This window comes from Gobius niger (genome assembly GCF_951799975.1).
Source record: "Gobius niger genome assembly, chromosome: 4".
Lineage (NCBI taxonomy): Eukaryota > Metazoa > Chordata > Actinopteri > Gobiiformes > Gobiidae > Gobius > Gobius niger.
Window position 1 is genome coordinate 18,633,496 of NC_136855.1, and position 15,473 is coordinate 18,648,968.

A 15,473-nucleotide genomic window follows, 5' to 3' on the forward strand; every position below is an offset into this window, starting at 1 on the left:
TCTGTCTCTTAGCACTAAATGTCGGATTGTGATGTTATTTCCAAAAAGAGTCTCAGATTCACACATTACAGCTCAATGTATTCTTTCTGTTTTTATCATTGTGAGATAAGGCCTGGTTTCTATCATAGCGACAGACTAGAACCTCACTGAAATGGAGGTCTTGTAACTGCGAACAAGCACATGCTCAGTGCAGATGGCAGAGATAAGAGTGGAGCACATTATAGCATGCACAGAAATGAGTGCTGCAGTTTTTCTGGTTGAAAGTTATGGACTTAACTATTTAATGCATTTAAAATGATCAGACTTGTGCTGAAAATAGTCCTGAAACTGTCACTGGTGCTACTTGGGCTTCTTCAAGGCACTATATAGACTTGTTTGGCCTGTCATTGAGGTCTTTTTTAGACATTTTTTTTCAGATCAAGTTTAATTCTGATTTGATCTTGATCTAATCCTGGTGGTGTTAGTCAAATATTTGGTGTGTGGTCCTTGGACCTCTGTATTCAAGGATAAAGAAGGTCACATAACCACCTAGACTGACTGCACGGAACTCAGTGATACAGTCAAGCTTACTCTGGCTTTTTAACCCATTGCTTTGTCGCTATAGTTAAACAATGTGTTACACTAGCGTGATCTATTCTTATCAATCAGTTATTAGTGAGTCATCAAGAAGGAAGTTAGATTTGCATCAGCATGTCATGTGTATGAGATCATTAGACGCATCTAATTCACAAAATCCTGCAGAGTTTTTAGACAACCACTTGTAAAACATCAAACTTTATGATAAATGAAAAGTCTCAAAATCAAAGCATGGAACACATCGGCACCAATTATTACATCAAGCAATAAGAACTTTCTTATTTTAAATAGAGCAGAGTGACTCTAGTGTTTCAGAGGATTCAAAGCAATAGAAAACCAGTTTGTCTACAGTACTTTTCAACATTTTTTTAAATGAACACAGCAGCTAAACGGTTTAATATAAACTTTGTATTGACTCTCAGTCTTCCAGGAATTTTCCATTATAGTAGAGATATTCAAATATTTTAATAGGCCTCTTAAGCCGATTTACGAGAAGAAGAAGAAGAAGAAGAAGAAGAAGAAGAAGAAGAAGGAGAAGATGTGGAAGATGAAGAAGAAGAAGAAGAAGAAGAAGAAGAAGGAGAAGATGTGGAAGATGAAGAAGAAGAAGAAGAAGATGAAGAAGAAGAAGAAGAAGAAGAAGAAGAAGAAGTAGTAGTAGTAGTAGTAGTAGTAGTAGTAGTAGTAGTAGTAGTAGTAGTAGTAGTAGTAGTAGTAGTAGTAGTAGTAGTAGTAGTAGTAGTAGTAGTAGTAGTAGTAGTAGAAGAAGTTGTAGTAGAAGAAGTTGTAGTAGTAGAAGAAAAAGAAGTTGTAGTAGTAGAAGAAGAAGAAGTTGTAGTAGTAGAAGAAGAAGTTGTAGTAGTAGAAGAAGAAGAAGTTGTAGTAGTAGAAGAAGAAGTTGTAGTAGTAGAAGAAGAAGAAGAAGAAGAAGTTGTAGTAGTAGAAGAAGAAGAAGAAGTTGTAGTAGTAGAAGAAGAAGTCTTAGTAGTAGTGGGTGAAAAGTCCCCTAATCTTAACAGTGTGCACATTCAAAAGAACCACTTGTCACTCAACCTAGAATAGACAATATGGAATATTAAAGTACTATAAGTATACATCAAGTTGGTGATATTGTATTTTCCCATTCCCACAATGGTTTGTTACCACTCAAATGGACTCATTGAGCCTCTAACTCTTAACTGTAACATTTTAACTAACTTTAAAGACTCATGTGACAAGTGACATTCACCTATTCATCTATTCCTATTCACCTAGGAAAGTGCCTCATAATTTACTTTTCTATCTTTTGTACCTTGACATGTCGCTGGAACATCGAGTTGTTTTTTGCCAAAGATCAAGTTGATTTATGGCTTTCACCTTTGAGTAAAAACATTACCCGCGTGTGGTGTTACCTTGTTTTTCTTGTCCCAACCCATTGCTGTATTTCAAGATATGATACTTCCTACTTCTGGCTCTTGGGCTACAAATGAAAGGCCGTGAACCTTTCAGGGCCCAAAACGTCCCATCTTCATTAACTCTTATAAGCTCTAGTTAAGCAGTTAGTTTTTCAGTTTCCTCTCAAATGTTAACACTTAAGGAACTGTTGGAAGTGAATCTTTAATTTTAATCGCAAATTTAAAACGTGTTACTGCACAATTATATTCTATCCCAGATTGTTCAGCTGGCTCGAGTGAAGGCGCCTGAAATAGACATTTTCAGATACCTGTTTGTTGAAGAGCTTAGACCAGTCACCATTTATCACCTCTGCATTTTTAGCGTCCTGTGCAATCCGTCATAGCATGAACGGCGCGGGACTTTAATGAGTATAGCAGGCAGAATCTCAGGAAGGGGGGAAGGCATGACCCCCCCCACCCCCCCGAACCTGCATGTGGTTCAGCCTTAGGAAGATTTAGTCAAACGTTTTAAAATGTGGTCAGGGATGTATCCATCTTGACCACCTGTGGGTTGCTCTACGCTGTCAAAGATGTTGTCTAGGAAAGAAAAAAAAAGCGCCTGAGAGTGGGTGGATGTTGATTGAAGTGCTGTTTAGTGGGACAGGCCATAGGGTAATTGGATAAGCAGGTAAGTGGAGATGGGACAGGGTCAGTGGGACGCTGAGGGGTCTGTCAGGGCCTGCCTTTTAGGGGGTAGGGGTGTGTGTGTGGAGGGGACTGCCGAGGAAGGGCAATATGATCCCGGCTGGATTCAGGGGCCCACACATTAGGTCCTAGAGCAATCTGGCCGTGAAACTCAAGATGCAGCGTTCGGAGGGGTGCGGGGTCGCACTTATTTGTGATGTTTGTTCAGGTTGAGAGTTGCTGGCGCTTTGGGTACGTGTAAGTTGTCTTTCAAGCAAGCTGCGCAAGTTCCCCTTCAAGACAAAGCCAATCCTACACGCCTTTGCTCCAGTTGTCCAGATCTGTACTTGTTGTTTCAGATTTTGAAATGTTGTCACACTCACAGATGTGAAGAGGAGCTGCTTATATAATACTTTCAATAACGAAGACGGTAGAAATAAAAAGAATCATAAATACTGGGCGTGAACCTGAATTTAAAACTTTCTCTCAATGTCTATTATCCTTCTTTATACCATGGTCACTGAGAATTGTAATGTTAATTGGCCTGCATTGAAACGGTTTATATATCAAAACATATGCTGTGCCCAGTGCTTAATTTCCAGTTTTTCAGGATATATTTAGGGGGATCCGGCAAAGATTTGCTCTGATATAATGGTGTTTAATGAGAGTGTTCCAGCAAATGTTTTGCACTAAGCACTGGCCATGCCTCTAAATTGCTTGATGGAGTTAAAAGCTCCATAACAGGAATGTTACTGGACACAACGCTGGTCTCACTGTGGTGAGATTGTCCTCTGAATCCAACAGTTTGCTGAATGTCTTCCCCGATCTCTCCCTCCATTCATAGGCTGTACTGTCCTGTTGTATAAAGGGTAAGGGCCCAAAAGTCATAACATCAAACTGGTCTAGTGTGGAGGACGTTTGTGGGACCTTGGACTCTTTTTCTGTTCTGGACTATTTTTCTAAGGTGTCCCCGGTCCCAAAAGGCTTGAGAACCCCTGGCCTACGTTTGTGCGACTGCAGAGACATGCTTGATCTACCTATTAAAATATTGGATTCTGTGCATTTCAAATTCACGCAGTGGAAGCTTGGCCTGTCACGATTATTGCTATATCGACTACATAGCCTCCCCTCCCACAATGCGGTTTTCGTCCTGGTCGTGGCGCACTGGACCAGCTCTATACCCTCCGTCGGGTGCTTGAGGGTTCATGGGAGTTCCCCCAACCAGTCCACATGTGTTTTGCGCATGTTTTTCTATCCAATAAATGATAGAAAAACAATATATTTTTAGGCTCAATATTTATCGTCAGTACATTTATTTACATCTTTCCTTATTTTTCCATCCTATTTTTGTTATTACTTGAACAATTTCACCTTAGTAAATTGTATTTTACTGAGTTTAGTACTTAGTTAGGTAGTTGAGGTAGTACTTAGTTACATTTTTTCAAGTACATGCTCTTGAGTTACTTTTTGAAGAAATTGTTTTTCATACATTACTTTTTACTTCTACTTGAAGAAGTAATTGTTACTTTTTCCACTGTGAGTAGATATCTAAGCGGCAAATGCTTCATTTTGATCAGTAAAGTAGATGTAGATCGTCTGGTGCACCTTTTTTTATGCCCATTGAATTTCTTTTGTAAATATCACAATTTCCACATGGGTTTATGCAACAGTTACTCACAGTACTCAAGTAACATTTTCTCCAAGTATTTTTTTTACTTTTAATTGAGTAGTTGTTTGGGTCACTACTTTGTACTTCAGTAAAATTATTTCAAAGTAAAAATACTCTTACTTGAGTACTTGCTCTGCCCACCTCTGGTTACTATGTAAGTACATTAGAATGATGGATTACTGAGATTCCCTTTTTATTAAAAGTTAGTTTCAGTGGTATCAAGTGATCCTCAGTAATATTGTTCATCACGATATTTCCCTGCTTCAATATATCGAACTTCAAATTTTGTTATCGTGACAGGCCTAATAGAAGCTGGACTTTGTTATTCAAGAGCGAATGTGTGAATGTCCTTTTTCACAAGTTAAACCTGACTTTTAAATGCATACTCTATTAGCTCTGGTGTGGAAGCAGATCAAGTCCTGTGAGCATATTTTTCATGCTGCTACATGCCTATCTTCACTTGAAGTTGAAAAATGAAGATCCCCTGGGCAAAACAGGGCCTTTTAGAGGGTTTCTGTTGAGGTTACAGTTATGCAGGCACAATCCAAATGTCTTATGAGGCTTGGGTGACACGGCAGCCATTTACAAGCACAATATGGATTCTTGTTACAGTGCAGTGGCTAAATATTAAGTACAAAGGCTGTAAAATAAAGACAAAAGTTATCTTACTAAAATGGAACTAATATAGGAAAATCATTAGACTGTGTTTGGAAACAAATGTTCATATCTAAGCCAGATGAAAGACCTCAGTGATTTTTACCTCATATCATGGCTTCTTGCGATATAGATGATATGATGTGACCGTGTATTGTCGAAGAGTAACATTTGTTTGTGTGTTATTTTCACAGTGACCTGAGCATGAACAACATCACCGAGCTGCCAGCCTTCGTCTTCAAGAGCTTCCCCTATCTGGAAGAACTGTGAGTGCCTGCCCCTCCTGTTAATGATGTATTTACTTTGTATCATGTTGAGATAAGGGCTTTAGCTGTGAGATATGCACCTGGCAGCTTGAGTTATAACTAAAACAACATATGTAATGCACAGAGTATGCCCTTCCTCTGCGCTGTAGGCCGGTTACTAAGCGCCGCGTTTGGCAACAGTCGCACACCATTCATGAAATCAGGGTGGATATAAAGATGCACTTAAGCTCAATCAAAAAAGGTGAGACGGGGTGTATTTACCGTCATGCGACATCCTGATTTGAGCTTTTAAGGGATTATCAGGGTGGCAACAGCACTGTGGGGCCCTGGAGAGCGGCATGCATCTAATCTCACTGTGCGGCTGTTATTTCTTTGCTCTTTAAATGCCCCGCTGTCTGGTGCAGGGGGGTATGATAACATCGGTCTAGGTGATATCAGGTAACGCACGCAGCCCTGTGAATGACCGGCCGCTCTTTGTGCCAGTGTGTTTTCTAGGCCCTCGTGCATCTCGCAGCCTCCGAGTGTTCCCCCTCTTCTTGTCCGTGCACAACTCCAATCTGCTTTGTCAAAAGGCAATTTACTTTTCAGCGCATTGTGTGGAGGAATGCAGGGCAGGAAGGAAGAAGGCAAAACAATGGTTGCTGAGGCAACAAGGCAAAAGAACCAAACCCACCCAGTTTCTCCCAGGCCTTTTTGAGTGTGTGTGTCCAATGCAAGGTTCTGGGGCCAAAGCTGGGCCCACTGGCCAAACTTGGACCGTTGAGTTGTCTGATTTTATCTGTGTTTGAATGCTGAGATCTGTAAAGGATATTTGTCCAAAAAACGTCTTTCCTTACATATTTTCAGGAAAGTGAATCATGATGTATCTGTTTGCATAGGTTGTATTTGCATGAATATATTTTCAGATTAAACAATATTGTATGTGTTTAATGGCTACTAACTCAAGGCAAAAAGTTTGGCCACCACATTTTTCGATTTTGTACTTGTATAATTTCCTAGTGATTCTTCCCAGAGATGCATCAATCCAGCTTTTTGCTTCCGATACCGATACTGATGCTGAGGGTTTGAGCATCTCCCAATATCTGATATTAAGAGACTTTCTTAAAAGTGGCTGCTGCGAGTGAAAAAGTGAATGGTCTTTTCTCCCATGTGAGATCAATTAAGTCTGATTTTTTTCTTACAAAAGAGATGTTATCAAATATATCTATTATAATTGTGGTGGAAAACCTGTAAGGATCACAGGACTTTTCTACACTAAATATCCTCTGCTGCATGACTCAGGCAGCTACATTAATAGGAATAACTCATGTGATCAAATACATTGCGTTACAAATATGTTGTGTCAGTTATTCATGAAAAAATATTGTTCTATTACTTTAGGTGATCCAGTCATACTTTCTGTCCCAGCTTTGATTAGTTGTCGCTAGCACTAGCATGCTGCTGCTAGCTGCAGCATTTTGCACTGAGATCCAAAGTACATTTGGTGAGGTTAAAACTAACTCAGCTTCAAAATGAGCTCAGCATGTCCATATTCACTTAGATATAGTTTGTGAAAGTTGTATTTTTAAAACGGTGAGAAACGGGTATTAGTTGAGTAGAGTGTTTTATGTAAGGTTATAGATTTGATCTTTACATGATTTGAACTTTCCAGACAAAAAACTTGAAAAATTGTCTGTAAAATCCCCCCACTTTTTTATGAAAAGTGTTTTTCATGACTCAAAGTGAATTTTCGTCCTGATCACAAAAACAATCATCACAAATAAACAAATACATGTAGGCCACTTTTTTCCTGATGTTGGTTAGTCATTTTGTTATAAAAGCAGACATATTCTTAAATACACACAATTCTCTTGGTGTTTTCAAAGAAGAAAAAATGGGGTAAATTGACCTAGAGGCGTTGGGGCAAATTGCTCCATAACAAACAATGAATAACAAACTACAGAACATTATAATGTACAATTCTACAGTTTTCTGCATTGTTGATTGTTAGCTTTAAATCGGGTTGTTCAATTTACCCCAAGACCTGGTTTAATTCCCTCCACCTCTGGGGTAAAATGAGCCACAAGACACATTTTTTGAAGACCAACATCTGTAAAACCAAATATCCAGACGATTTTTGGAGATGCAAACAACTAGAAAACATCCCAAAATGTATGTAAATAGTCAAATTTTCTATCTACTTTATACTGTTTTTACACAACCACCAAAGCAAAAAGTGTCTCATCTCACCCCACTCTCCCCAATTGGACATTTGGAATCAATACCGATGTAGTATTTCTTATTCCTATATCGGCCCCGATATCTGATACTAGTGCATCTCTCATTCACACATGTGCCTGTGAACGCTGTTGTAACCCAGGGGGACCTGATAGGGCGTATGCAGAAGCAGATTATGACAGTAGTGGGAACAAAGTCAGTCCCAATTGCCCCAAAATATATCAAACTCAGTGATTTGAAGCATATTGTTAATCGCTTAAAAAAAAAAAAACCCACACACATGTAGTTGTCTTTCTTAATTTGAAGTTGCTGTCTTTGATCTCTATAATAAGTGAGCTGTCAGCGCGGCCTGTTTTTGAACATTTTTGATGGACAGACGAGTTCTGATCTCCCCCCCCCAGCCCCCCCCCCCCCCCCCCCTCCTCTTTCTTCTGAGGATTAAAACTCCGCGTTCGTCTTTGTGAACTTTCATAGATTACTTTTTTTCTGCTCCGGGGCTGCAGCAGAGTCAGTGAACTGGAGCACGAGGCCCGGGGGCAGAATGAGCAGAAGAAGAGGGAGATGACAGAGACAGATCAGGCGGAGCAAAGAGCGAGCGGACGTTTTTCTTTATAAGACACAACACACAAGCAAGGAATGATGTTGCCTCCTTCGTAGTCACGCAACTCCCCCCCCCCAACCCCCCCCCCCCCTCCCCCGCCTCCCGGCCTCGGTAATCCCAGCCAAAGGCACAACAAAGCTCCGCAGACGTGATGACAGCTCCTTCGCAGTTTGTTGATATTCGTGAAACTTACCTGCGACCAATAAATCAGTCGGTTTGAAAGCGTGACATCTGGGCTAAAGCTTTATAGCAGGAGGTGCCGAGTGTTTGTTTGTGCAGTCAATTATACTGGGAATCAGTCATTTTTAGTGTGATATTAGGCTTTTCTATGGCTTTACCCACATTATATTACTGTAGTAGATGTGGGGGATTTCTTTTAATTTGGAGCGGTATCTTTTTTTTTTACTTAAAGGTAGTGTTACTGACAAAATAACTTTCTAAACAACCCATACTTTTACTATTAAGGTGGAGGACAGGCTAGACTTCTTTAGCAGACTTTGCCTTTTTAACTGTCAACACAGTTTTGCTCCAATCTTCAATAGCATTCATTCACTCTCAATGCCGGCTTCTCAAACCAAAAGTCGAACGCTCTTTTTTGAAACAGTTTGAGTCAGAAAATTGATCAGTTGTAGTTTTCCCTCTGCCCAGGGAGGTTCTTCTCGTGTTTGTTTCCGACAAAGGTAGATGTGTGGGAGTGGTGTTGCACAAGGAGAGGATTTAGCCTTTCCTCTGTGAGATTTAGCACATTCTTGGGTCTCGTTGGTCCCTGAGGCGACACGTCCTGAGTGTGCTGAATGATGCATGAGGCGGGAGCATCTTTGTGTCGGGAAACTTACATGATCTATTACAATTTACAATGCAATGATCTTTTAGACAACACTGGAGCTGCATTTTGTTTGCAACTACTTTAAGACTTGGTGTCAATGAGGGCCACACAATTAATCGCAATTGAACATGTATAAATGTATGATATGAGCAGTAAACTAGTCAGTGTTATGAGCTACTTCTTCACTAAACAAGGACATTGCCTTTTAAATGCTTCTTGTGTGCGCTAACTTAATTTTAAATTGTGTTGGTTTGAAACGACATTAACGTGACTGTAATGTTGGTAGCGTGTGACAGCGGCTCTGGTCTGTGGGTTATTTAAGTTCCCAAACTCTGAGGTCACATCAACAGCGTAATGTTGTTGGCTGCAGAGAAACAAACATGATTCAACAGCTCCAGGCAAGATCTACACTATGTCACCCGGGCCCCGACACTTTGATTTATGGACCTTATATAGATGTCACAAGAACCGCGGCCAAAGAGACGTCGCGCTGAAAACTGGCAGCAATCACACTTTGATAAGCAAATGTTTTTAAATGAGAGTTTAACACTTTATTCCTCATACAAACACGGTGGAAACACATGGTTTAATTGACCTAAAACAGGTTAGGCACATACTAAAGTTGCTCCCTTCATGGATTCAAACAATGCTGATCAGGTTGGATGGACTGTTCGTGCTAACAGATAGTTTTATTGGTGTGTCAGTCATGGCATCTCTGCTTTATAAGTAGTAGCTACACGCAGCTGTTGCACTTCCACATCTAAATGCTTCTACGTACTTGCAGTCATGCTTCTTCCACAATCTTATGTGGATGACATGCAATTTTTCTTTTATTATTGTGATGTCCACATTTATTTTGTTCTACATACCTGCACAGACTCTCAAGCTTAAGTCCTCTTTGGTCATTTAGTCCTGGTCCACATGCTAGGGTTTACATCGGGTAATCTTGAATTGATTGTGTCTAAAGGTAAATCAAATTAGTGGGTCAAATGCAAAACAAACATGTGGTTTTTATAGTAGACGGTATCAACAGTATTTTGCGCTGTAGACCAGCACGGACTGACCCCCTCTAGTGACAGACTTTGTGTGGGGCATCTGGACTCCAAATGTTGTGGGTCCTGGTTCACACCCAGCGGCTCTCGTTGCAGGGAATGCAGCCCGGACTCAAGTTGCAGAGTGATAAATCTGCTGCTAATCTTCCAGGCCAGATAATATACAGGGGATATGTGCCCCGCTCCGCCTGCCCGCTCTGTATTTACACCCCTGTTTCCTATGCACTTCCTCTTCACCCTCCAGGAAAGGGTGGGGTGCACCATCTTTAAACGGCCACTGTGCTGACTGAGTAGATGCGATGTGCGTATTAAAAAACATTATTAAAATCGTATCCGGTACAGACACGCGGTTTACGCGGCCCCTGGGATCTTTGGAGAGTGAGTGTGAGAAGGTCAGAAGTCGAAATGAGCGGGGGATATCCAGGACCGGCCTAATCTGCAGGAGGTGACGGACGAAGTGACAACAGGCCGTGGCAAACACGCGTCTTTTGACGCCCCGGGCCTGTGTGCAGCCAGCGCAGATATCAGAAACTCCAAGTCCCCACATCCACTGTTGTTTGAGTAAATAGCACAGATTGCTTCGTTACATTTTATTTTTTGTCAGTAGTTTTTTTATTCATTGCATTTTCAAGTGAATAAACAATAATGGGCATGTATCTGTACTTTATAGTTGCCTTACCGTGTGAGTGACCAGTGCTTAAACTCTGCTCAGTGTTATCTTTCCAAAGCTGTGACAGCAAACTCTACAGAAGCCTTTAGGTGGATTGAGAATATTTAACAGTTTGGTCTTATTATAGTGTGTTTCTTGGACTTCTTTGGTTGGTACAGTTTTTCTTGTAAATTCCAGATTAGTTCATTAATGCTTTCGTAATGAATTTCATTTGGGTGTTTATATAGTTTGCACATAGTTCACACCCTGTTTATACATAATTTAGTTTGATTCAAGTATTTGTTAGATTTTATCTTGATCCAGGCCTGGTGTCACTTGAAGGTCATGCTATATTTCTGTTTAATTATTTGAAGGCAATGATGTTAAACCATCCTGAATGTACATATACACGTACAGTCTGTCCTATGTTTGATCTGTGTATGTCCTGCAGGCGGCTGGCGGGAAACGACTTGTCATTCATCCACCCTGAAGCGCTGTCTGGACTCCATCAGCTCAAAGTCCTGTGAGTGCACACCCCTCTGTCGCCACCTCCACCTTAAACATGCACAAAGACACCCACTTAGACCAGGCCTGTGAAGTTTTCCACTCGGAGCGCAGAGCAAATATTAGCCTAAAGACTGCTAACACTTTGGTCCTGCTGGTATTTTGCCACACGACTTTACCTATTTGATTGATCGTAATTGAAAAACATTTCTTTGGAGTGTTCTTTGTTGTTGACCATTTCCACAGTTAATTCAAAGATGTATACAGTAAAAACACAAAGAAGCTGCTGCTGGACTCTGCCTTGAGCTAACATGGCTTTTGAACTACAGCTGAAACCTTGGACAAGAGGCACACTGGTAGAAAACATTTTTATCACGGCTTGTAACTACAACATTGTAAACAAATATATGAGCTATGGGTGATAAGCGAAGCAAGGAGCACCATTTTGTAACCACAGAGAGAAACAAGCGAGGCATTGTTTTGGGGATGACGTCTTTTCACCGACATTTTGTACAAATTATGATATTATGTACCAAAGAATCAGAGCATATCTTGTTACTAACTAACCGTAGAAGCCCAAAGTAAGTCTATCTAAAGATTACAATATTCACACATAACCCAGTGTCTGTTTTTTCACAGTTTGTTTTCCTTATCCTTAAATAAATGCACTCTTGACCTGCTTTTAAATGCCTTTATCCCACATATGTTATTTTGCGTGAACTGTGAACTAAAATCCATCTTGAATTTTACATCTTTTCATTTCAAAATATTTGTTTCCTGCCTTTTCAACGCTTTTATGCATTGAGTCGATGAGACTAAACCTCAGTTACCCAAGTGAATGAACGTCATCTGCATTTTTAAAGCCCAAACCATCACTGGTACATGTTTCGAGCAGTTCTGCACTCATGCTCCGGTTATTATGCCGACTTTGATTGGTTAGCATACTCCTCGCTAAAATTAACAGCTTGTATAATCTTTTAAATGTAGATAATTCCCACTGCTGCCTACAGAGAGCGCTCTATATAACAACAGGACAAAGAGGTGTCCAAAGGAAGTTTTATTTGTTCACTTTAAAAGGAGAATTATGCAACTTTTTATGCAGGAAAAAAAGTTGATATGCATGAGTGGTCATCATGGCGCCTTTACTTTCGATCACAGTGGTCTCTACAACACTCAAGGATCACTTGTTTTGTAGGTTTTCTGGTGAGAGGGTCCGTCAGCAGTGAAAACTTCCAAACAATTGAGCGTCTTGGAGACCACTGTGATGGAAAGTAAAGGCGCCGTGCTGACCACTCATACAGTCGCTGGGCCACTACGAGGTCAAATGCGCACGAATGTCAACTTTTTCCCCAAATAAAAAGTTGCATAATGCAGCTTTGTAGAGTGCACATGAAAGGTTTTAATGCTTTTGAAAATATGACTTATTTAGATGAATAACGTTGGGCAGTAAAGTTATTTTTTGTTTTCAAGCTGCTGACAGGAAGTGACATAAATAAAGGTAAAGTTCAAAGCAGTTCGACTCATTGACATAACATGGTTGGCACGGCAACCCTTTAAAATTGTTTGCCTTCGTCTGTGTCACTTCCTGTCAGTGTCCAATAAGGAAGTGAAACTATGAACATCACAAAATTGACCAAACTAAAGAAAGCTGGTTACAGTTATCTTTTGAAACTACAAGCCCTTCAAAAGAAAGCCATTCGAGCCATCTCTTGGGCCAAGTTTAACAGCCCCACTGACTCCTTTTTCTATAAATATAAGCTGCTCAAACTCACGGAGTGCAACTTCTTTCAAAATGCATGTATAATGTATAATGTCATGTCTAGACCTAAGGATAGACTGGCTCAGCTCATCCCAACCTCTACACCTGCTCATGATCACAACACAAGACATAAAACCCTCTTAAAGGGAAAAACGAGGACACTCAAGGGTACAAGTTTTAGTGTGGCGTGCAAAGGCCCCGAAATTTGGAACAAACTGAACACTGAAATTAAAACTGCTACATCTTTGGCCATTTTTAAAAATAAATTAAAAAATTGAGCTTCTAGGAAAATACAATAAACACTAGTTGGACCTCTAAAAAAAACAACAACATTTAAATAAATAAATAAATAAATAGATAAATACAAAAATATAATTAAAAACTTGTGTCTGATGGTAGTATGTCCCAATGTGTGTGAGCATATAGTGATGCATTGCTAAAGTAATAAAAGTAAGATAAGGTAGTTTTAGATTAGAGTAGGTTAGGTTAGTTATAGGTTAGGAAGGTAATAGGCAACAAAGGTAATGTTTCCTAGGTTGCTAGTGTATTAATGTATGTTTGTGTTTTTAATATTGTGTCTTATCTTGGGCCCCATATATAGGCAAACTGTTGCTTCAAGGGTGTCCCATTTATGAATATGCATTATTCCATGAACGAATGTGTAAATGTTTTTACTGTATGTTCATAATAAACTAAACTGAAACTGAAACTACAATCTAGCAAAATCTTAAATATAATTGTGTTAACTGTGTTTGAGCAAAAATTGTGTCTAATGTGTCATGTGCACTTTAAGCCGATTGCTTTTGCCTTTAAGAATCTCCTTGTTACTCAGATTGTTTCGGCCTTTTACAGTGACCAGCATTAGTGTTAATCTACTTTTCTCTTTCAGGATGCTTCAGAATAATCAGCTGAGGACAGTACCAAGCGCCGCCCTGAAGACGCTCCACTCTCTCCAGTCTCTGTGAGTCTCAGAGTGATTTAACTGGACCGTCATGTTTCAGCGTAACAAGGCTTAAACATTCGCCACAAGTTTCTTCCTGTAATTTACATTTCAGTTACCCTCTGTTGTCGGGAACTGAAATTAGTTGTAGAAAGTTAAGTCACTGTCTTTAAGTGATTTATGTTAAGCCTTTCTCTTGAAGGGAACAGAATCAGCAGTGTGTTGTGTTGTGTTGCGTGTTTACTTATTTAAGTGCAAAGATGCCCTCGGGGATTGAGCATTTGTTTCGCAAATTTATGCAAAAGAGCAGGAGGTTAACTTGGTTTTTAGACTGAAGTCAGAGTGACAGTGTTTTAGGATCTGTCAACACAAGTGAAACACGTCTCCTAAAGGTCATATCCGGTGCAAAAACTCTTCCTGCAGTGACTCTAACTCTAACTCCCCTATCTATCTCTATCTATCATTAGGGCCAGACTAAGTGCTGGATGATGAGAATGAACGTTATTTATGACTGCTCAGCCCAAGCAATATTCCTCTAAAAATGATTGCTAAAAAGGCGAGATCTGCGCGTCAATCAAGCGTGTTTTTCTTCGGGCCCCGACACTTGTGGAATTTTGAGGGAGTGTGAGAAGAAGAATTTGCACATCCAAAGGTAGCTAGAAGCCTGCTAACATTAGAGCACACTGTCCTTGGGCAAGACACTTAACACGTCTTGACTGCTTGCTTTGTAGTATGTGTAGTTTGTGGCGGTTGGAGAGGTCAAAGCAAAAGGCATGTTTGCGGCTGCATTTTTGTCAGTTTTGTCAGGTGACTCTAAAGCTGCCAGTAAATGGTGAGCATTGAGAGACTGGCATGTGTGTGGCAACGTTGTGTACATCTAGCACGGTGGGAAAAAAACATTGTGGTATTAAAATGCTGGAGACGTTTATATATATACAAAATTAAATATTTGTTTTGTTAATGATATATTTGGAGGTGAATTAAAGGGATATTTTAGGATTTTTGACATAGGCCTCATTTCCATTTTTTTTATTCATGCAGTCCTTATATTTGAAGAGTTTAGTGGTGCTAGGCTAGTGCTAGGCTAATGCTAGGCTAACACATGTCTATGGTAACTGGTTGCCTACATTAAAAACCTCTTCAAAATCATGGGGTCGTCCTCCAAACGTTGCCATATCTGATTTGCACAAAGCTCCTTTGTGAATTCCACGTGTAGTAATGCCGGCCGCAGCTAAACAAACTACTGTAGATCCGAGCAGATCACTCCGCCGCTGCGTAGCTACAACCAGGAAGCTGATCTATCGGTAGTCTGGTGCCTCAGGTGCAAATCGCTGTTTTTAATGCAGGCTACTAGTTACCATAGACGTGCGCTAGCTTAGCACCACTAAACACTTCAAATATAAGGACTGCATGAAAAAAATACATATATATCTCCAGAAATCAACAACACTCTGGATTTGAGGCCATATGTCAAAAATCCTGAATTATCCATTTCAGAACATTGTTTGAGTGTTTTACAGATTTCCTTTTGTGGAATGCACCAAAGACACTGACTTGACTCTTTTTTTATTAAGGATTTTTAGGAGTATTTTCCCCTAAGTGACTAAATAACAAACAAACAGTGGGAAAAAAAACAAGAGTGTTAGATAAAAGATAATTAAATAGCAATGAAATAACCAGAAAAAGCAACTAAGAGAATTTAA

General features: G+C 40.0%; 1 protein-coding gene across 1 annotated transcript in view; it reads left to right on the forward strand.

The window, feature by feature from the left end:
- Positions 1–15,473, forward strand: part of lgr4 (leucine-rich repeat containing G protein-coupled receptor 4) — a 38,767-nt gene that overhangs the window by 7,338 nt on the left and 15,956 nt on the right. The window contains exons 2-4 of the mRNA XM_079555704.1: positions 5,151–5,222; positions 11,019–11,090; positions 13,720–13,791. Of these exons, the coding sequence (XP_079411830.1) occupies positions 5,151–5,222; positions 11,019–11,090; positions 13,720–13,791 (216 nt within the window). The remainder of the gene's footprint in view (positions 1–5,150; positions 5,223–11,018; positions 11,091–13,719; positions 13,792–15,473) is intronic.